Below are 24,560 nucleotides of genomic sequence, written 5' to 3'. Positions count from 1 at the left end.
ACTGTGCCACCCAGGTGCCCCTGTACTGCTTTTTAAAGGACATTAAAAAACAAAAACAAAACAAAAACCTGGCATCTTAAAAAATGCCAGTACATGGGCAGTGAAGAATACAGTGACTACGTGTACAGTGTGTGCCACTGCCTTGGTTAGTGCTAAGAGAAGCAGTGCCAACAGAGTGAAAGACCAAATAACATCTTAGCATTATTATGAAAATAAAATTGAACTTGCAAACCTCCTGAAAATCTCAAGGACAGCTGGGGGTCCACAGACTAAACTTTAAGAACCTCTCCTTCTGGGGACATGGCGGGGGGTGCTCAGCCTGTTAAGAGACTGCCTTCGGCTCAGGTCATGATCCTAGGGTCCTGGGGTTGAGCCCTGCATCGGGCTCCCTGCTTAGCGGGGAGCCTGCTTCTCCCTCTCCCTCTGCCCTTCCCCCCCCGCTTGTGCTCTCTCTGTCAAAAGAATAAATACAATCTTAAAAAAAAAAAAGGAACTCTCCTTTTGAATCACTGTACTGTACACCTAAAACTAATTTCACATTCTATGTTAACTATCCTGGAATTAAAATAAAATAAAAAGAACCTCTCCTTTAGGATAAATCCCAAGAAGAACACTTTTCCCCAGTGATTCCTGTTTTGTTTCTTGATGCAATCTGAGTCTGGTTAATGGGTATTTGATCCCTTTACACATATAATTGTAAATGGTTTAGCTCTATTTACATGATCTTAAGATGTTATATGCTTCCTTTTATTTCCCTTTTTCTTTTTAAATCGATACAGTAATACTTCTACAAGATATAAAATTTAAACAGTTCAAAGGGGATTCTGTGGGGCACCTGGATGGCTCAGTTGGTTAAGCGTCTGCCTTCAGCTCAGGTCATGATCCCAGAGTCCTGGAATCAAGTCCCACTCCCACCTCAGGTTCCCTGCTCAGCGGAGAGGCTGCTTCTCCCTCTCTCTCTGCCCCTCCTCCCGGCTTGTTCTCTCTCAAATAAAAAACCAAAATCTTAAAAAGGGGAGGGGGCGTCCGTGAAAGGTAAGTCTCTTTCCTATCCTAGATCCCAGTACTTCTCTCTAGAAGCAACCACTCTGAACACATCTAAGAAACTTCATATATTGCCAAAATACCCACTAGGGAGGTTGTACTAATTTATATTTTAACCAGCAGTTTGAAAATGCCTATTTGCTCACTTTTTCTCAAGAGACGTTATTGTTTAAAAAACTACTGTTTAATTTATATTCCTTTGAATTATAATTACACTGAGTAATTTTTCATTCTTAGTGGGCATTTTTTTTTTTTCTATTTTTGAACTGCCTCTTTATGTTCTTTGCCCATTTTCCTGTTAGGGCATCTGTTTTTTGTTAATAATTTGTAAGAGCTCTATGATAAGGAGAGTAATCATTTGACTGCTAACTGGTGAAGTGACTTGCCTAAGGTTGCAACCTAGTTAAAAGGCTTAGATTAAGATCCAGAGCTTTGGACTCTTTCCTGGATGGATGTGAGGATAAAATACCTGGATTCAAATGGATCTTGCTTCTCCAGAGGTCTTACTCTTTTCTTTGTTACTGCCAATTTAGTCAAGTCCACATACTTTGTCTCTCCATTGCTGTAAGTGAACTCAAGAACACTATTCCATTCGCCTTGCACTCTGCAGACCACAGTATTGGTGATGTTGTGCTTCACTTCACCTGTAACCCTAGACGCAGGAAGAAATAAAAATATGCTCTAATAAGTGAAACTGGGCTTGCTTCTTAGTATTCTGAAACCCAAAAACATGCTTTCTGAATTCTGTTTAAATTGGTTACATAGCTCACTTCAGTTTGTCAGTGCCAATGTCAGACTCTGTAAATCCCATGACAGCTAACTAGATAGTTTTTTCAAATAATGTCACTTTAATCTTTTAGAAAGATTACTGGGAATCAAACCAGAAACTAAGTTACCATAAATGATCACAAAGTGTGATCTTTAAATGCCTGTTATAGACAAAACTATAATACTAAAACTAAACAGAAATATGAAAAATATTAACATTTCTTTTTTATTGCAGTTTTAAAATGTTTCAACATTACAATTTAACTTTTTAAAAAAACTAGTCCTATTTACTTAAAAGTCTGGAGTCCCTATATCTGAATTCTGGATATATCGATTCTATATAAAATCACATAAGCCTAATTTTAAATTAAATATAGAAACCAGATAAACCAGTAAGAGGTAGAAAAAATTGAAAAAAAAATTAAAAATTTTAATATTCTCTTCCCAAAACAGAAAAATTAAAAAAAAAAAAAGAGTACCGGTATATAAAAATTATCATCATTAACACAGAACTCCAAGAGAACTCCAACACTACTGTTGTTGAAAGTTTAATGAAGAGTAAGTTACCTGGCTAGTTTATCAAAAGACAACAGGATACAGCTCAAATGAAGATCAGAATAAACAGGTCAATTATTTTTAATGAAGCATTTTGTGTTCACCATAGGACACAAGTAACAACAGGATCAGATAAGATAGTGGTTCAGAACTTATAGTGGGCAAATGTTAGGGTCTAATCAGTGCACCAGGGATTGTGATTTATCTGCATTCAAAAGGCAATCCACAGGACCAAAGCCCAAAGGTTCAGGCTACGGGAAGCCTAAGGAGTATCCGTAGGTGTAGGCCAAGGGCCTAGGAACCAGAAGGACACAGTACAATCCACTGTTTTCAATCAGAAGCTAATTAAAGTCTGCAAGCTCAGAACTCAAGGCAGAGATATAGGGGCCAATAAGCAAATGATACATGAACCAGATTTTGGAGATCAAGCTAAGAGGGGTTTGGAATCCAAGAACAAACCAAAATTCAAAATCAAAAGTTATATGTAATGATAGCTAACAGGACACAAAGAACACAGGGCTACAAGTCTGCTTGATTACAATACAGGTGGGAACTCAGTTATACTTCAAAGCCTATGAACTTCAGTAATTCCACTGTGAAGGGTTTCTTGCCCGACTGAATGTTTCTTGTGACGTCCATGTTTGCTCTCTGACCCCAACTGCCAACCTTGTTCCCTTCTTTGAAAATTTGCTTCTAACCCAACAGGGTATGAGGAGATGACACTGAATACTTACCCCTTCCCCTCTCCATCCACACATACCCAATCCAAATTCTGAGAATTAAGGGACCATAAAATGTTCCTCACTTGATCCTTTACTGCCACAGTACAATCTCTCAAGTTATCCTCTCCCTCACGTGCCTTTCCACTGGAAAGAGCACACCCGGGTCCCTGTTCATACACGCTGCTTATGTGGGGTCTTTGCTGCTTAGTGCAGCCACAGAGCAAGAGCAGCACGAGGAGAGCTGGGGCAGGGAACAAGAATCACACATACCAGAGGTGCGCCACGAGGAACATGCAGAAGCAACACGAGGAGGAAGAAGGGCCTCACCTCATTCTGCTTATAATAATTCTTCGTAACAGCCTAATGCAGGGTTGGCAAACTTCTGTAAAGGACTGGGAAGTAAATACGAGGATTCGCAGGCCAGACTGTCTGTCACAACTACTTAACTCTGTCACTGTAGCATGAAAGCAGTTATAGCCAGCAAATCAATGAATATCTAAACATATAAAGCATGTAGATCTAGGGGCGCCTGGGTGGTTCCATCAGTTAAGCATCTGACTCTTGATCTTGGCTCAGGTCTTGATCTCAGGGTTGAGAGTTCAAGCCCCGCGACGGGCTCCACACTGGGCGTGGAGCCTACTTAAAAAAAGAAAAAGGGCATGTATATCTAGATCTTGTATCAACCAATAACACAGAATACGTGATCCTTAAGATACTCAGTATAGAGCTAAATCTTAAGTTATCATCCTACTCATCTTTAAAGTGAGGATGACTGGTAATTGATAAGGCATTATTCTCTCACCTACTAAAAACATGACAAGTTAGCCTTTTAGATGGTCTAGACTCTGTCTCTACAGCTATCTGGAATACCAGAAAATCACTGGCTATATTAACCTGGCTTCACATATAAAGTTTTCATTGACTGGGGCGCCTAGCTGGCTCAGTTGGTGGAGCATGCAACTTTGATCTCGGGTTGTGAGTTCAAGCTCCACATTGGGTGTAGAGGTTACTTAAAAATAAAAAAATAAATCTAAAAAAATTAATAAAGAGAAAGTTTTTATTGATTGAAGGTTAAGAGTTTAACTTTGGGTTTTATTGATATATATATGAAATAGTCACATGAAGGGTAATTACATTTTATGCAGAACTACTGAAGAAGACATTATCTATGTTTCTAAACGCCACTATACAAGGATACCTGCAACAAATCCCTTTAAATTTTAATACCAGGAAAACAGTTTGTCTCTCTTGAAAAAGTGATAGGTTTCCTTTATCAGACAATGAGAAGTATGTCGAACATCATGTTTCTTTTTTTACTTTAACGTGAATCAGAATTAAATTTTCTTTTCAGGTATAGTAATTATCTAATCCCCTTTCCATTGCTATGATTATTATAACAGACTGTTTTTAACTGTTATATATGACATTTTTCCTAAAAGCCTTATAAATGGTTTCCAGAGATAGGGTGCTGGATTCTAATACGACACTGAAAGCTTCTTGAAGGCAGAAGTAGTCTTTCTATACTGCACCTTCAGTATGCAGGAAAGTGTGTCACTTGGCAGACAGTTCACATCATTTTAGTATCATACCACTAGATAGATAGAGTGCGGTATCTTTTTATCTCTATTGATAATCTTGACCTCGCTTTAGGATGATTTTATAAAATCATCATCATCCTAACCTGAGTGTGGAAAATGGGATCAGGAGATAGACTCGGGCATGAGGAATAGTAAGTCGGCTCACTTGGCTGCATCAGAGAGAGTTGTGGAAAGTGAGGGAGTAAGCGAAGACAAGTGGAAGATAATATATTTATATCAAATGCAGACAGCAGATAATGTGTCTGCTCTGATTGCAGATAGCAGTAAAAACTAGGCTGTCTGTGGAGGGAGGCACAGCCACTAATAAAAGCATGAAGAAAGCCTTCATCATAACATTTTGTAACATCAAAAAAGATATCAAAAATAGAAAAGTCTGTTTCTAATAGGAATCTTTTAAATGAGAAATTAGATGAAACCACTGATCTTGGGAGAGATCAGAATGGAAAAAATGAGGAAACTTTAGAGTCAGCTAAAATTATCCATTTATATGGAAAAAGCATATATGTGGATAATTTATATGGAAAAAGCATATATGTGGATGCAAAGGAAAGTGAGAGACTATGTTAGAGAAAAGGGCAGTAATTCCAAGTGACAGAAAAATCAAATGAGTGTGGCCTTGTCAATAGGTAAAGGGTATGAAGGGGGAAAAGAAGCCAATTTAAGTAAGAAACTGAAACAAACAAGAGAGCACATATGATGACTGACCATTAACAAAAATGAGGATCTCTATTTAAAATTATTAGGCATCTTCCAAAAGTCAAAATATGAAAATAAGGTATCAACCAATAAGGCTTTTAGAATACTGGTAGATGCTTCCTCTAGGAATCTAGAGGAATCTAGGAATCTGCTGCAGTCATGCAGAAAGGCCACATGTGGGCCCTCTGAATGACAGTCCCAGCTGGCCTCTTGGTCCACAGCCAGGTCTACTGCCTCCTCCCACAAGTGAGCTAACCTTGGATATCTAGTTGGGTCAAGCCCTTAGATGGCTAAAGCCTCAACCAACATGAAGGACATCATGTGAGAATCACCCAACTGAGCCTAGTCAGTCCACAAAACTGAAAGATAATTGCTGCTTCAAACACGTACATTTTAGAAAAGTTTATTACTGGCAGTAAATAACTAGAATGTCATCCAAAGCTATCCTAGATGCCCTGACTCCTCTACAGCCTGTTAGTCCTTGAAAAGTCAACTCTGAATGTCTAATCGGTCTTTCTTCTTCTAATCTCTCTTCATTCCCCTTGCCCCCCCCATCCACTCTTCATCTGCCACTACACAGGTCTTTTTAGAAATGAATACTTAAAAAAAAAAAAAAAAACGACAAAACCAAACTGAGAAGCATTCTATAAAATTAACCTGTCATTGTCGTGAGACGGAGAAAGGCAATGGAAATATTCCAGAAGACTAAAGAGATATAACAATGATATGAATGCATGATCCTGGGTAGGAGAAAAAATATTGCCAATTACTGGGAATACTGACAAAATTTAATATGGACTGTATATTAGATAATAGTATTAATTTAACATAATGTTAAATTTCTTGAATTTGACAACCATTCTGTGATTGTATGAGAGAATTTCCTTGTCCTTAGGAAATTCAGGCTAAAATATTTTACTTTTTAAAAAAGATTTATTTATTTATTTGGGGGGGGGAAGGGAGTGCACCTGCGTGCAAGTGGGGGAAAGGACAGAGGGAGAGAAAGAAAAAATTCTCAAGCAGACCCTCCTGAGCAAGGAGCCAGACACAGGGCTCAATCCCAGGACCCTGAAATCATGACCTAGGTCTAAATCAAGAGTCAGCTGCTTAACTGACATAGCCACTCAGGTGCCCCAGACTAAAGTATTTTAAAGGGTCATGAGGACTTTAACTCTCAAATGTTTCAGGAATAATAATAATGATAATCATATGTGTATATAGAGAGAAAAAGAGATTTTGATAAAGCTAATGAAGCAAAATCCTAACGACTAGGCAAAGGTTATATGAGAGTTTGTACAACTCTTCTGCAGGTTTGAAATGACTTCAAAATAAAAGATAAAAGTAATTAAATAATATATATCACTTCCATGCTTAAAATTTTAACTGGCTCCCCACTGCCTTCAGAATAAAGATCAGATTTGTCAGCAAAATAGCATACTGTATTCTTATATCAGAGTTAAGAGATATTTTCAAATGGCAAGGACTAAACAGGAATACAGATAAACATACTTAATTTGAAAGTAAAAAAAGGTACCATGACTTAAGTTGGATTTTCATAGTTTAGCTCCAACGAAACATTCCAACACAACCTTCTGAACATGTTGGTGTTTACAAGCGTCACTGTCCCCCGAGAGGCTGACCTCCACTGCCCTAAGAGCTGGCACCCATGTTGTTAATATCCATTGATTTACTCTCGCTTGTGGCTCTAGTATTTTCATTTCACATACTATCAACTATTCGGCACTGAACAGAACATACTAATACCAAAACTACCTTCCTAGTTTTTCATGTCATTAAGAATGACTGTCAAAGAAATGAAGATGTTACACTGCAAGAAGAGAAAAATGAAGAGAGCCTGTAACAGCTGTGTTCAAACCTCCACAGGGCTCTCCTAGAGGAGGAAAGGGATATCAAATGAGTGAAGCTCTAAAAAAATCAGATCTAAGAGTTCATGTCTAAGAGATTAACCAGTAATATATTAAAGGAATAGGTACAATTTGATAGGGTTGACTAGATTCTATCTCCAAGAAGAGAGAAACTCACACTTAATCATATTTCCAAAGAAAAATATGCAAAAATTTACAAATCACTTACTATGTACACTGTCTAGATGGAACAGAAGGCCCAAAACAGTACAGTTCTATCAAAAAGCTTATAGCCATGTTGGGGGAAATAAGACAAATCAATCAAGAGAATAAAGCTGGTGTATAAATAACTTTTTTTTAGAAAAATGTTTTTATAGGTAATAGGAGTCCTGTAGGATTTCAAATAACACACACATATGCACATACACATATACTCTCAGAATGAAGTTTCAGGGACCAGAAACAGTTGGCAGAAAGACAACTAAAATCACTCCATGTCTCCTTATCCAGAAAATAATACTTAGGAGAAAAAAATAAACAACAGGCCACACCTTAGTGTCACTGACAATAAGATAGTGCTGGCTTTGGAAGATTTATCACTGTAGTTGTTTTCCCTGAGCATTCTACGCAAGAATATAGATGGACTGGGGAATACTTTAACCAAGGCAAGAATGGTACAGGGGTATCGATTTCAGCTTTAACTTTATATAAATAAGAGGAGTCTGAATGGGCTGCTTGTCCCTCACTCACTGTGAGTTTTGTGCAAATAATAAATGTTTGAACACAGACTGAACAAATCAGTTATCAGGCATATTGCAAAGGGATACATGCACCTAGTATAAATGTTAGTCTAGTGATGTCTAAAGCCCCTGCTGGTTGTAAGGTTTGAATCCTGTGATTACTATAATGAGAGGAGAAAGTAGAAGCACATAAAGCAAAGTGTTAACCATTAACAATGCCTTCTCTAAGGTAAGAGGTGACTATTCTGACAATGTCTAGTGGTTCTATTTGGGTGATAGTTCTTTCTGTGTGTTTTAATTCTCTGCTTTAGTGTTTTGAAGTCTGTATTTTTAAAGGCCCATTCAATGTCTGGGAACCAATCAATCTTTCTTTCTACTTCTAAAATTGTTAAGTACCAGTTGTCTAAGAATGAAAAAGTAAAATAGCTATATGCAACTGAAAGTCTCATACATGGCTGGAGGGTGTGTACTTTGGTAATAACCACTTAAAACTGTCAGCACCTGCTCAGGTTCAACTTCCATCCCCTACGACCCAGTAATTCCACTTCTAGGTATCTGTCCAACCGAAATTCATACATACATTCATCAAACAATGTTCTAATAGCACCATTTGTAATGGCCCCAACCTGGAAACTACCCAAATGCCCATCAACATTAGAATGAATAAGTGAATTGCGACACAGTCATACAATGTAGTACAGTCTTCAGTAAGGAGAATGACCATGGTACACGCGGATGACTCTCAAAAACATAATACTGAGCAAAAGTCAAATATGAAAGAACACAGTATATGATTTTATTATAATATAGTTCAAAAACAGGCAAAGCTAATCAATGGTGTTTCTCCTAGAGGAGAGCATAGGCAGCAACCTCTACGACATTGGCACAGCAACCTTTTCCATGACACATCTCCAAAGGCAAGAGAAACAAAAGATAAAATGAACAAGTGGGACTTCATCAAGATAAAAAGCTTCTGCACAGCCAAGGAAACAGTCAAAAAAACTAAGAGGCAGCCCACGGAATGTGAGAATATATCTGCAAATGATACTACAGATAAAAGACTGGTATCCAAGATCTACAAAGAACTTCTCAAACTCAATACGCGAGAAACAAATAAATCATAAAATGGGCAGAAGATATGAACAGACACCTTTCCAATGAAGACATACAAATGGCTAACAGACACATGAAAAAATGTTCAAAATCATTAGCCTTCAGGGAAATTCAAATCAAAACCACACTAAGATACCACTTTACGCCAGTTAGAATGGCAAAAATTGACAAGGCAAGAAACAACAATTGTTGGAGAGGATGTGGAGAAAGGGGATCCCTCCTACATTGTTGGTGGGAATGCAAGTTGGTACAGCCACTCTGGAAAACGGTGTGGAGGTTCCTTAAAAAGTTAAAAATAGAGCTACCCTATGATCCAGCCATTGCACTACTGGGTATTTACCCCAAAGATACAGACGTAGCGAAGAGAAGGGCCATATGCACCCCAATGTTCATAGCAGCTTTGCCCACAATAGCTAAATCGTGGAAGGAACCAAGATGCCCTTCAACAGATGACTGGATTAAGAAGTTGTGGTCCATATATATAATGGAATATTACTCAACTATCAGAAAGAATGATTTCTCAAAATTTGCCGCAACATGGACGGCACTGGAGGAGATAATGCTAAGTGAAATAAGTCAAGCAGAGAAAGGCAATTATCATATGGTTTCTCTCATCTATGGAACATAAGAACTAGGAAGATCGGTAGGAGAAGAAAGGGATAAAGAAACGGGGGGAATCAGAAGGGGGAATGAAGCACGAGAGACTATGGACTCTGAGAAACAAACTGAGGGCTTCAGAGGGGAGGGGGGTGGGGGAATGGGATGGGCTGGTGATGGGTAGTAAGGAGGGCATGTATTGCATAGTGCATTGGGTGTTATATGCAACTAATGAATCACCGACCTTTACATCAAAAACCAGGGATGTACTGTATGGAGACTAACATAATATAATAAAAAAAATTAAAAAAAAAAAAAAGAAATCAGGGTAGTGGCTACCCTAAGAAGGAAGGGTATAAATGGTTAACTTGTGTGCGTGTGTGCGCGCGCGTGTGTGTGTGTGTGTGTGTGTAACTGTTAAGAGGGCATGAGGAGGGTCTCTAGGATGCTGGTAATGTTCCATGTTCAAATTTTTACTTTGTGAAAACCATCAATAAGAGATATATTTTTCAATAAAGGGTTATAGACAGAAAACTATTCCTACTTTAGGGACAGTCAGAATAGACACGAAGGGTTTAAGGAAGAGAGTCAGTATCCTTTTGAAGATTCTACTAGACAACTTGTCTTCATGTAGTTTGGATGATCTGGAACAGTGCTGAAGAGACTGAGAGAAGCTGAGAAGGGGGTATAAGAACTTGCCTTTTCCTAGATGGGATTAGAACAAAGCCCCTATTCACAGTATTAGTGCCTAAGAACACTGGCTTCCATCACTGCGCTACTTCAACTATTTCATATGATTAGATCTATTTTCATGCTAACTTGTACCAACAGCTGCCTTCACTGAGGCCTGGATCTAGTCAGAACCCCTTTAAAGGCAGATATTGCACCAGAGAGTGAATGTTCATTTGTTAGGAATTCTACTCTATATCTTGTAAGCTACTTAACCAGGAAAATTTTATAAGAGTAGATAGATCTGTCACTATTTCAAAAACCAGATCAGGATGGAGGAGGCTGGGTGGCTTCGTCAGTTAAGCATCCGACTCTTGGTTTTGGCTCAGGTCAGGATCTCAGGGTCATGGGATCAAGCCCGACATTGGGCTCTGTGTTCCGTGTGGCATCTGCTTATCTCTTTCCCTCTGCTCCTCCCCCATCACTGCACTCTCACTCCCTATCTCTAAAATAAATAAAATCTTAAACAAACAAAAAAACTAGACCAGGATGCCCAGAATGTCTTGAGAAAATAGACATAAATAAAGCTCCAACTCCATCTACCTAAACAAAGCAGGAAAAGAATAAGGAGTTATAATACAAGATCAAACTGATAGAGTAAGAGCCAGGTATCACTAAAATGTTCTTACCGGTGTAGTTTGCCACCATAAAATGGCTTAGTATGAAAAGTGATGCTGGCTGAATACCCAGTTTTTGCACAGTTGACATTGACTTTACCACCCAGTTCTACCCAAGGAACAGTTAAAATTGACCGGGCATATGCACAAGGTAGAGAAAATGTATACTCTTCTCCATGCTCCAACAGACTGAGGATACCTGAATATGAAAACATGAAGGTAGTTAACATCATCCATATTATTTCTTCTCAGGTTTAGTAAATAAACATCATTGTTTTGCTTAATTTTCATTTAACTTTGGATTAAACTAACTTCCCTTACAATTGTATTTGATAACATTCCTGGTAATAAGTGAATCTAGGTTACTTTCTATGACTTTGCCATCCCTTTGGGGTTCATGGGACCAGGAAATGTTACAGTGGAAAGAGATCAAGATTTCTAATAGACTCTCAAAAATAAAACCTTAAGTCAGACTTTAAGAACATGTTATACAGCATTATGTTACAGTCTGATCATTAGCACTAATAACTTTCTCAGTTTGGGAATAAATAAATGTCTAATGCTATAGAGCCACAGAACGTAGTCTCAATTTAATGAAAAAAAAAAGCGTTCTTCATTCTATGTATATTAGGAAGAAAAGACCTAATTCTATCATGAAAACTATGGTCATAGTAATAACTTTGTTTGCCAAATTCTGAAGTATTTGGTGTGAGGCTACAAGAGGTAGCAGTAACAGTTTTCAAACAAATATTATTCTAATGGGGCTTGTTTTATATTACGTGATGTTATATTAAGGATTTTTTTTTAAGAAAAAATATAGGAGGAGGAATTAATGAATAATCAATTTATACCAGATAATGAAGAGACAACTAAGGATATCTGAGTTACTACTAACCCAAGCTCATTACCTCGGTCACTATCAGACTAAATACTGAACTGAAAATATACTACTAGTCTGAACTCTAAATGGTTATTTTTCTCTTAATGAATGCTCATTAAGTACTCTGTTCTTAATGTTCACAAATAAGGGCAAGAGTCATAATAAATATTTTAATATAGTTAATTTTTAGGATAAGCAAACAGACAAACTGAGATTCTAAAGCAGTCTACTTTACATAAAGTAACACCAATTATTTTCTTGTATTACCTTTACGGTCTTCACAAAGGGCGACAATAAATCAAGAATTATCAAGCCATTTCATAAGAAGCCTGGTTCTGGCTGTAATACATTTATATATATAATGGGAGCTGTCATAAGGCATATAGACAATACACTTGGGTATATTTTAAGGGTTTAACAGTAACTGCTAATTCATTTTAAGTTAGATAAGGTATGTTTTGATTACTTTTCTAAAAATATATCATCTTATATCCTAGGTTTCTGATCTCTGATTTCTAAGACTATATTTACCATAAATATCACTCGCAATGTAACTTAAAATTGGAAGAATTTAAAATCAGTCTTGAATGTATATAATAGTTAGAACAAGAGATTCAAAGAATTCTAAAACTTCACTTATTTCACCATTAAATGGAATGTGCCCCCAACAAATAAAAACAAAACATGCTCCTATTAGAACAAATTGAATTGTCTAAGTCCCATTTTCTGATTTTATTTACTTTCTATTGAGATTACTATAGAAATTTTATTTCTAAAAGGCAATCCATAAATATATAATTAGCACATAAATACTAAAAATTACCTATTTTATACAGCCTTCATTATTAATGCAAGGTTGAGCTATTAATGCTTTTCCTTATTTCCTGAAGCATTTCCTTTCTTGAAGAGGCTACCATCAACAGAATCTCATCAGTAAGAGCTAACTGTCTGCAAGGAGAGTACGTTAGAGGAGGGGGTTCTAAATCTGGCTAGGCCTTAACTTTTGTGACCCTGAACATGTCTCATCACCTCTAGACTTGTTTTTTTCATCTATAAAACAAACTGGTTTATGAAGATCTTAGAGCTAATGTTATGAAGCTTATAACTGAAGGTGGCAAACGTTTTTTTGACTAATAAAACATGAGTACTTTCTAGTGTTATAAAAGCTTTAACTTAAAATTATTATTTGGAAATTGGTAAGACTCATATCACAACAGATCTTAACAATGAGGAAAACTAAAAGGGGGGATAAAGTTATTTTCTTCACAGCTACAGTAACACAGTCTCAAAATGTTAATATCATAGACTTAATTATGCCATGCTAACGTAATTTTTGAACAATTATTCCATGCACAAAGGTTTTCCTTTAACATTAAAATGGTAGGTTTTTTTTCTGCCATTGTATTTTCATTAACTCTGCAATGATTTCTGTAGAAGCTTTTTGTTGTTGTTTACTTTTTGGCTATTACCTTATCTTTTCATAACTTTTTGCTGAAGTGGAATTAAAGACTGGCGATGTATTTTAAAGTATTACCTCCTCAGGAAATACAAAATATCAAGCTAGAAGATATTTCTAGGTAATACATTTCTTGAGTGCTTTTTATAATAATGAAAATATGGAAACAACTTCAATGTCCAAATAGAGGAAGGTCAAATAAAAGATGGTAAATATCTCATTTCATAGGATATTATACAGTCACTAAAACATGTTTTAAAGTATTATCAATGACATGGGAAAATGAATATTTATTGTAAAAAAGCAGGACACAAAACTATATATAGAGAACTAATCACAACTTTACAAAACAAAAATACAAGTATGAACATATACACAACAGAAAAAATACAAAATGCTAGCTAAATTTATCCTTCTCTGGATGGAGGTATTAGAGATGGTTTATTTTCCTCTTGATACTTTTCTAAGTTTTCCAAATACTCTACAATAAAAAATTTCATATTTAGAATCAGGGAAAAAAATTTAAGAAGATAATTTATATTTGTCCATAAATATGAGCCCCCTTCCCCACCATTCTAGAACACACTAAAAAATGGGGAAAAAAGTAGCACATGTAACATTTCAAATTTTTATTTATCTAGCTTCCCCAAATTTAAGATTATAGTTTGATATTAAAAATTAGAGAACAGTGTTACTTACCTTCTCCAACCATTGTCACACCTATCGACATGCCTAAGAATTTGCTCTTAGTCCAAACATGCGCATTGACACACATCTTCCTCTCCACACATTCTGCATAAAATCCTGAGACTGGAGGATGATGGGAAACCTGCTCAGCAACAAATCTGACTGTATAACAGTCTGATCCCACCTGGCTCAAAGTGTCCTCCGACAGAGGAGCATGATTTGTAACTGCCTGGGTGGAAGAGCTGCTGATAACACTGGATGCCACCTCGCTTTTCGGCATCCTCCAGGAGCAGTGAAATGTTTCTCCAATGATAGGATTGTACGGTTTCTTAGCAATGGCTCCTTTACGGCCTTCATGAAATGAGGTAAGGTAGTACTCAACAAAACGAATCATTCTATCCTCAGCTGTGGCTCCATTAGTGATGGCTATAAATAGGTCTGGATGAGACATAAAGTCTGCATACATTTCCAGCAAGGAACGCTTCTCTAGGATAAATGTAGGAAGCACCACCTAAAACAACAACAAAAATCAACCAAACAGTAGAATTTTAATCCATGTATAAATCTGTAGAAAACGATTCTTACCTTTCTGAAAACATTTCATTCTAGAGGAATATTAAAGTCGCAGAAGTATTTGGTCTCATTAAAAAATAAGCATGCTTAAAAGGAAATGAAAATCAAACGGTTAAGATTAAATACCAATTCAGGAGTTCAAGAGGGTCAGGTCCGAGACATTTTTTAAAAAATCCTCTAACTCCTAGACTGGATTAAAGTATCATCAGGGAAATTATGGTAAAACTCAAATGTTAGCCATGCTTTTTTTTTTTTTGAAGATTTTATTTATTTGACAGAGAGAGAGAGAGATAGTCAGCAAGAGACGGAACTTTTTTATTTATTTGACAGAGAGAGACAGTCAGCAAGAGACGGAACACAAGCAGGGAGAGTGGGAGAGGAAGCAGGTTCCCAGCAGAGCAGGGAGCCTGATGCGGGGCTCGATCCCAGAACTCTGGGATTATGCCCTGAGCCGAAGGCAGATGCTTAATGACTGTGCCACCCAGGCGCCCCTCCTTTCCTACTTTAAAAATAAATTACAGATGACTGATTAAGATGAGAGAAGAGAAGAGATATTTTCACTCCCTGAAAATAGACAGACTACAGAGATCACTGATCAAAGCAAACATTTTACCTTACAGTTAATTTTAAGCACAAGAGAACTGTTTTCAAGAAGGGAACTTTTTATTTTTTATTTATTTTTTTAATTAAAGATCTTATTTATTTGAGAGAGAGACAGCGTGAGCAAGAGAGCAAGTGAGCACAAGCCTGGGGGGAGAGGCAGAGGGAGAAGCAAACTCCCTGCTGAACAGGGAACCTGATGCAGGTCTCTATCCCAGGACCCTGGGATCACGACCTGAGACAAAGGCAGATACTTAACTGACTGAGCCACCCAAGAACCCCAAGAAGGGAACTTTTTAAAAGTAGGCTCCACATCCAATGAGGGCCTTGAACTCACAACCCAGAGATCATGCTCTACTGACTGAGCCATCCAGGCACCCCTCAAGGGAACTTTCACTTTTCATGAAGATGGTGCCAACGGTGAAGGAGGAATCCCTCACCCCTTCCCCGCCCAAAACAGGGGCCAAAGCAAAGGCTCTGAAGGCCAAGAAAGTGGTGCTGAAAGGTGCCAACAGTCATACACACAGAAAAAGAAAATCTGCATGTCACCTACCTTCCAACGCACCAAGACACTGCATCTCTGAAAGTAGCCCAAATATCCTTCAAAGAGTGCCCCCATGAGAAACAAGCTTCACCACTATGCTGTCATCAAGTTCCCCCTGATTACCAAGTTAACCATGAATAAAACAGAAGACAACAGCACACTTGCAGATGTCGAGGCCAGCAAGCACCAGATCAAACAGGCCATGAGGAAGCTCTATGACATTGAGGTGGCCACCCTGATCCGGCCTGATGGAGATAAGGGGTATGTTCAAATGGCTCCTGAATATGATGCTTTGGATATGGCCAACAACAAAATTGGGATCATCTAAATGGAAGTCCAGGTGGCTAAATCTAAATTTTTTCACTGGAAAAAACCCCAAAACACACAAAAAGGGTACTTTTGACACCGAAAGCCAAGTTAAGTGTAAGGAAGATAACTTTTTTTTTTTTTTTAAGATTTTATTTATTTATTTAGAGAAAGAGTGCTTCTGAGCAGGGGGAAGGGCAAAGTGGGGGGGAGAGAATCTACAGCAGACTCTGAGCTGAGCTCGGGGCCTGATCCTATGACACTGAGATCAGGACCTGAACCAAACGAGGTCAAGAGTCCGACCCTTAACCAACTGAATCGGTTGGTTCAGGCACCCTGTGGATTAGTTTTCTTTAGAGCAGAATTAGAGAGGCACTGCAAACTGGTTCAACAAATTGAGAAAGTAATCCTGTAATATTTTTCAAGAGCCCGAAGATATTCATATCCATTTAGCCTAGTAATCATTCTTCTAGAAATTTAGTCTTAGGAAACAATATAAAGAAAGAAAAAGAAATGTGAAAATAAAATTAAAATCTATGCTTTTAACTGTGGTTCTAGCAAACTTAAATATGGAACTTCCACCTGATAAACTTTATGTAATTTAAAAAGATGGTTATGGGGGAAACAAAAGATGGTTATGAAGATGATACAACTAATACAAAAGATACTAATGTTTTAGGTTCATTTCATGGTGGACTGAACACATACATCTTAATTTCACTTTCTTCTGAAATCCATTAAAATTATATTGAATATATTTTACATAAAGACAAACCTAAAGACACCAGGAATGTAGACAAAAGCAACAACTTTTTAAGAGAGTGTGCGTGAGAGCTGGTGGGAGAGGGAGAGGGAGAGAGAGAGAATCTTAAGCAGGCTCCACACCCAGTGTGGACCACAGTGTAGGGCTCAATCTCATGACACTGAGATCATGACCTGAGCCCAAATCAAGAATAGACGCCTAACCAACTGAGCCACCCAGGTGTCCCCAAAAGCAACAACATTCTGGAAGTTAACTAGAAAGCTGACTCTTACGCAGTGGTTTACAGATTCCAGGGAGGGCTCAGGAACCAACAGCATCAGGTACCTCTGAATCTGAGCGTTTACAGGAATGCTAAAATAATGATCACCGAGTGAAACATGCATGCAGAGCAACTGAATCCTTAAATCCCCTTCCCAACTGCACACTGTTGGTAACTGCCCCTCCTGCACCCCAGCCAAGGTCTGGAGGTTTAGTCTCTGAAGAGTGAAACAAGGTGGCTTATTCCCTAGTTTGGGGAACATCAGGGGCTTCCAAAAGAATGGATAAAAGGGATATGAAGTAACCTATATGAATTAAATATTAGATGCTAAGATGCCCTCCCACCCGACTCTTTTCTCCTCCACCACTCCTAGGTGCTTTGCCCACCAAGCAGATCAGAAGAATTCCTTCTGGGGTATTTCACTAACCCGAGAGGGAAGAATCTAATGATACTAATACCAGGTTCCCCCTACAAATCCAGATTACTTGTCCTGAGAAGCAAAGGATCCACCCATATGTTGAAAAGTTAAAATCAGGTTTTTAGTTTCCCTACACTTAAGCATGAGCAGAAATTCAAGAAATACCAGATCTCTGAGAAAATCTCTAAATAGGAACACAAAGACCAAAATAAAGAAACAGACTTGGAAGAAACAGAAACCTCACTGAAAGGGAGGGGGGAACCTTAAAAATAAAAATAATATCTTCAGACTTGAGACGGTATTAGATACATGAAACGAATACGCTTTTTGAAAAGCAAAATTCAGAAAACTTTAAAACAGGAAACAAAAATTAAAAATCAAGAGAAGATTCAGAAGATAAAATAGTTGAGGAAATTTCCCAACACATAGGAGAGAGAGAGAGAAATGGAGGGAAAAATAAGAGTACCAGACCAGGAAGTCCAATGACCATGAAATAAAGATTTCAGAGAGAACAGGAAAAAATGCTGGAGACAACATCATCAATGAAAAAATTCAAGAAAATTTCAGACAACGGAAAAACATGAGTTGTCACACTGCAAAGGCCCATCAAGGGTCCAGAGACAATTTCAGACTTCTGGGGACAAAGGACAGATTCTAAATTTTAGAGAAAAACAAACAAACAAAACAAGTCACAAACAGAAGATGTGAACTGGCATGACATCAGTCTTTTCACCAGAACGCTGTAGCAAGGAGGCAATATTCTACAGGAAAATTAACTGGAAGTTAGACATTCTATCCAAACTAGCAATCAAACATGGGGGCAAAATAAAGACACTTCAAACACACATTTTCACATTTTGCCTCCCACAGATCTTCAGAGGTTAAAGGAAGATGTGCTCCACTGAAATGAGAGGCAACCAGAAAAGAAGAAAAGAATACAGGAGATAGATCTAGCACAGAAGGACAATGAAAGGACATCCCAGGAAGAAAGCTGTACAGCAGACACAGGGAAACTGGTCCAGATCAGAGGGATGTGATTCAAGAGACAGACACGTGGAAGACTATCATCCATGCGCTTCACGCTGCCACTGCTACCATCTTTTGAAACCTGAAGACAGAATGCTCTAGGCAAACTGGTCCCATCTGCATCTGTATTTGGCTTGTGGTGGGCATCTGCTGCAGTGCCCACTCTCCTTTCCATGCCCTGCTGTCCGGGCTGGCTGAAGACATTCACTGTACCTGAAGACGTGTTCTGGCTTCAGTCTACTGCTGAGACTTGGGAGGTGGGTCCCATTCTGCTTAGCGGTGGAAAACACCACACAGATTCTTCCCTCTTCCACATTCCTGCTGAATGGCCAGTATCTGGGTCACACCAAATGCTCTAACTTTGTGAGCCATATAGTTCACAAGACTCACTCAAAATTTTGCCTTCTCATTTCTTCAGAAAGGGCTCTTCTAAACTTTCTCAATAATTATGCTGAATCCAGGGACTCTGATTAGCTGATCTTCTCCTAGGAGGCTTCTTCTATGAATGGCAACAGAGCCCTTTCCTTATACAGCTGAAGTTGTGCTGGCTATTCACTTTTTCCTAAATTAAATAACATTGTTATGGGGTACATATACAGGTGGTAAAACTATTTAAAAAAATGTAGGGAGATGATAAACATGAAAGTCAAGTAAGGGGTTATTTTCAGGAAACAGCAGGGGACTACAACCAGGAGGGGCCCTCAGAGAGCATCCTTCTGGCAGTGTTGCATGACCTGATATGTGGGTACACGTGTTACCATTGCTCTTTAAACTGTTTATACACACAGAAGACTGTGTATAATACATTTCAGAAAGAAAGAATATTAACTGAAAAAAGGAAATGTAACAAAATTGGAAATAAACTACATTATGTGAAGAAAGACTGGAAAAAATTCTCAAAACTGAGTGTTGTGTTGTTAGGGTAATGAAATCATAGGAGATTTTTTCCTTTATTTTCCCAAATTTTCTGTGAACTGTATAATTATACTGAATCCACAATATTATTTAAAAAGGAACGAAATGAACAGTTATTACTTATTCACAACATGCAGGCTGGGAGGTGGTTACCTTTCTTGCTGCTGTAGTTCCAGTACCCAGCACAGTGTCTGGAATATAAGAGGCGCTCAACAAGTATTTGTTGTATCAGTGTTTTGTTAGGAAAGAAGGTAGATGTGACTGCAGTTCAGTCACCAGATTTTTAAATGTTACTCAAAAAGTACCATTCTTTTCAATGTTATGCTAATGTTCATAATTCATCGTTGGTTAATGTTAATGATTTTATACATAAATACTATGTATGTATTTATATCTTTAATTAACAAGGAACAAATGTGGGGAAGCTGTATTATATATAGTTATCATGCCTAGAGAAAACTTTACCATCTGGATTACTATCACAGCACATTCTTTTCAAATGTTCTTATGCCTCATAAACCCCTATATTATTTTTATGACTTACAAACCTAAATCTACTAGGGACAGCAAACACCAGAATAACCAAACCTTTCATATCATTATTCATTTTAACTGATTTTATAGCTAATAGTTTTTTCTGAACCACTACTATGAAAATATTTCTAGAATAGAAATGACACCCAGTTGAAATGTTAAGGTTAGATGAAAGAGGAAAGATTAATGGGTTTCTTTAGTAATTTCTAAAATGTCTGTTTCTGGGGCGCCTGGGTGGCGCAGTCGTTAAGCGTCTGCCTTCGGCTCAGGGCGTGATCCCGGCGTTATGGGATCGAGCCCCACATCAGGCTCCTCCGCTAGGAGCCTGCTTCTTCCTCTCCCACTCCCCCTGCTTGTGTTCCCTCTCTCGCTGGCTGTCTCTATCTCTGTCGAATAAATAAATAAAATCTTAAAAACATAAAAAAAATAAAAAAAATAAAATGTCTGTTTCTTAGTAGGCTTTTAATTCAATCCATTTTCTTTAAAACTCCTCTGTAATCACTGCAAGTAAAGAAAGAAATGTGTTTTGATTTTGAGATGCTTCAAAGTAAAGATGAAAGGCAAAATGCTTTCTATTTAAGTTACATCTTACTTGTCACTTTTAATCTACACTTTCACTATCTTCACTGACATCAAAGTCCTTAATTTGAAATATATATCCTGATGTCAGTTCTGAAATTCCATACTAATGCAAAGTAGTGTCAGTAGTAATTCTAAGTACATAGTCCCACAGTAGTAATATTTGACCTAATTTCCTTTTCAAATTAACATCATAGATTGATTGCTAAAATAAATGAAGACACGCTAATTAGATAAACTGGAAATGGAAGACTGGCCTAAAATTAAAAATTGTAGATTAGTGTTTCTCAAACTTTAACATATATAAGAACACATGGGGATCTTATTAAAATATAGATCTGGTCCTCTAAGTTTGGGGTTGGGGGCTGAGAGTCAGAATTTCTAACATGTTCTCCAGCAATGGTGATGCTACTAGTCTTCAGACAACAATTTTTTTTTTCCAGTTTTACTCAGGTATAATTGATAAATAAAACTGTAAGATATTTAAAGTGATTTGATAATATGTGTCCATTGTAAAAGAACTCCCACATCTAGTTAATTCAGACCACACTTTTAAAGTAAGCAAGACTACAGACCAGGGGACCGCAAAGTATGGCCTTTGGGGAAAATCTGGCCTGTTTTTATAAATAATATTTTGTTGGAACACAGCCATGCCTAGTCCAACATATTATCTATGGCTGCTTTCATACTATAAAGGCAGAGCTGAGTTTTCAACAGAGACCTGTGTCTACATAGCCAAAAATATTTATTATCTGGCTCTTTACAGAAAATGTTTGCTGACCTTTGTTATAGATAACATACAAAATGTACTACCCAACATAGCAAGTAAGAGTAAAGTAGAAGTGTCAAAGTTTTTCATGGTTTTCTGGGATTATATCCTTTTCTTTAGATTCTCCAGTTCTGTATACCAATGGACCTCTTTTATTTGTACAGAAACTAGATTCCGGGTGTTTACTTGCCATGTGATTTCCTGCTGCACAAGATAATTGTCACATTTTTTATGAAATAAGAAATGCTGATCAAGAGACTAAGAAACCAGGGGTACCTGGCTGGCTCAGTCCATGGATCTTGGGACTCTAAGTTCGAGCCCCCATGCAGGGTAGAGACATTACTTAAAACATAAAATCTTGAAAAAAAATAACAGATTAAGAAACCAATTCATAAAGAATAAAAAGCACTAACAACATAAACAATTACTGGTCGTCCTAGTGACCTACTGATCTCTATAGCCAGTTATCCTGGTACTTACTCTCGTTAAATCCATGCCCAGCTTCAGCTGTGACAAGAGATGCAGGATGACACTACGCTGCTCTTCCACAGCTCCCAGGTCATCCTCCTTGTTGTCACATGTATCCTCTACCTCATCATCTGCATTGATTTCTTCAGGTTCCTTGAAGTCAAACAAAGCAAAAACCTAGCGTTATAATTGCTTATTAAGATCCATTAAGAATGAAAGTCTCTTTTCTGTCACTGTTTCTTTGTGCAAGAAGATTCTTGTGTTTTCTTTCTTTTCAATATAGAGATTGGATTAAACAGCAAGCTTTGCAAACAGATAGGACAGACTTCATTGCTAATTAAAGGACAGACTTCAGAGCCACGTTAAAAAAAAAAAGAAGAAAAGCATGAACAGCAGACTTGAACACATTTATATTGGGCCTAAATGAATCTGGGAATGAACAAAAATCTTTCTAAAAATATGCCTTCCATCACTTGGCCACGAAATAGATTTCCATCATATGAGTCCATTATCATTTACATTGAACATATTGAGGTTTTGACATAAAAATAATATATAAAATACATATATTTTGTAAACATGGGATTTTTCAAAAAAAGTGAAAAATGTCTTATCTGAATCTCAGGCTTTGCAGGATTGGCCACCTGTTTGGAGCCACCACCAACACCTATAATTTAAGTTTAAGATGCTTTGAGAATAAAATATTTGCCCCATTTTTTTTAAAGATTGTATTTATTTATTTGAGACAGAGAGAGTGAGCATGAACGGGGGGAGGGGCAGAGGGAGAGAAACAAGCAGACTCCGGCTGAGCAGGGAGCCCGATGTGGGGCTCAATCCCAGGACCCTGGGATAGTGACCTGCCGAAAGCAGCCACTTAACCAATTAAGTCACCCAGGCACCCCAATATTTGCCCTTTTTTAAAGCTAAAACTAGGGACGTCTGGGTGGCTCAGTCAGTTAAGCATCTGCCTTCAGTTCAGGTCATGATCCCAGGGACATGGGATAGAGCCCCACATCAGGCTCCTTACTCAGCAGGGAGCCTGCTTCTCCCTCTGCCTCCCACTCTCCCTGCTTGTGCATGTGCTCCCTCTCTCTGACAAACAAATAAATAAAATCTTTTTTTTTTTTTAAGATTTTATTTATTTATGTGACAGAGACAGCCAGCGAGAGAGGGAACACAAGCAGGGGGAGTGGGAGAGAAAGAAGCAGGCTCCCTGCGGAGGAGCCTGATGTGGGGCTCGATCGCAGATCACGCCCTGAGCCGAAGGCAGACGCTTAACGACTGTGCCACCCAGGTGCCCCCAAATAAATAAAATCTTAAAAAATAAATAAATAAAGCTAAAACTATACAAGTACAATTTTAAAGTGACTGTACATGTCAAGTCTTACTACTATAATCTATATTTTGATATTCATTCATTCTTGGAGATGTCAGGAAGAAACTGCAGGGTTGAAGAGAATTCTAGGTGCAGATATCGAAACCCTATAGTTGCTCATGTTGTATTACTGACACAAAAAGGTTCTCTGCACAATGATCAATCTTTGATCAATCATTTTCTCCTGAAAACCTGAAAATGTTTACCTTCAACAGCGTCTTAGTTCCAGATAACTGGTTAAAAGAAATTTAATTCTTAATCCTACTTAACCAATTTCAAATAAGTTTCAAATTCCAAGATTCTGTAGAATCTTTACGTTCACTTCTCATGTGTATGTAGGGCGGGGGTGGGGTCCCAGGTCTGTCAGTGGTACCTCTTTTTGTACAAGAGAGCTTTGGTATTACAATAGACTTTAAGTTATAAGGATTTTAGTATATATGCTGCTGAAGCGAGCACTAAGTTATGAGGATTTTAAAAAGGAAATGATTTTGATAATGTCTCTGCCTCTGATTTTCTCTTCATACAATTAAATCCTATCAAGTGAGAAGCCCATCTGTTCACTGTAGCTAGGCAAAAAACAATCCTAATCAGGCATAAAATCAAGAATATAATGTTCTCAAATATTAAAAATTATTAAGAACAAAATAGAAAACACAGCAACAGAATTAAAGAATAATGGGTTTCTGGTCATTCTTTTGTCTTTTTCTCCTTTTTCCTCTTCCCTTTTACCAAGCAAACCTACTACGCTCAAATTCTGATAATTTAATTAATGGTCTATTCATTTCCTCATGTTAAGACCACACAGACAACTATTGTTTGTATGTATCAGAACTACTTCTGCTTTTACAACCTTAAGGAGAGATCCCAAAGGCTTTCTTTTTTTTTTTTTTTTTTTTTAAGATTTTATTTATTTATTTGACAGAGAGACAGCCAGTGAGAGAGGGAACACAGCAGGGGGAGTGTGAGAGGAAGAAGCAGGCTCCTAGCGGAGGAGCCTGATGTGGGGCTCAATCCCATAACGCCGGGATCACGCCCTGAGCCGAAGGCAGACGCTTAACGACTGCGCCACCCAGGCGTCGCCTACTCTAAATCAGTTGTACAATATTGTCTAATAAAGTTTAAGTATACTTGTGAATCTTTATTCACTATACAATGGGGGAAAAGTTGATCATCCTCCTCTCTACATATGGATACCAAATATAATTACTCATTTGAGAAATGTCGAGAAAACCCCTATTAGGTCTTGATTAAATAATGTTCTCCAACCCTCTGAAGAGATACCATTACATTTGGAGTCAGAACCTAGGACACAGATTAGTAATACAAATATAACCTTAACATTACTACATAATACAAAGTTTACT

General features: G+C 37.7%; 1 protein-coding gene across 2 annotated transcripts in view; it reads right to left on the bottom strand.

The window, feature by feature from the left end:
• Positions 1–24,560, bottom strand: part of OSBPL11 (oxysterol binding protein like 11) — an 87,469-nt gene that overhangs the window by 12,535 nt on the left and 50,374 nt on the right. For both annotated transcript variants that reach the window (XM_045812503.2, XM_087861560.1), the window contains 4 exons: positions 21,834–21,974; positions 14,080–14,578; positions 11,057–11,243; positions 1,514–1,696 (listed from right to left, as the gene is read on the bottom strand). In XM_045812503.2, the coding sequence (XP_045668459.2) occupies positions 1,514–1,696; positions 11,057–11,243; positions 14,080–14,578; positions 21,834–21,974 (1,010 nt within the window). The remainder of the gene's footprint in view (positions 1–1,513; positions 1,697–11,056; positions 11,244–14,079; positions 14,579–21,833; positions 21,975–24,560) is intronic.

This window comes from Ursus americanus, chromosome 4, assembly GCF_024610735.1.
Source record: "Ursus americanus isolate L20-20 chromosome 4, mUrsAme1.1.p, whole genome shotgun sequence".
NCBI classification, from domain to species: Eukaryota; Metazoa; Chordata; class Mammalia; order Carnivora; family Ursidae; genus Ursus; species Ursus americanus.
The sequence above is the reverse complement of the archived record's forward strand: the minus strand, read 5'-3'. Positions and strand labels throughout refer to the sequence as shown.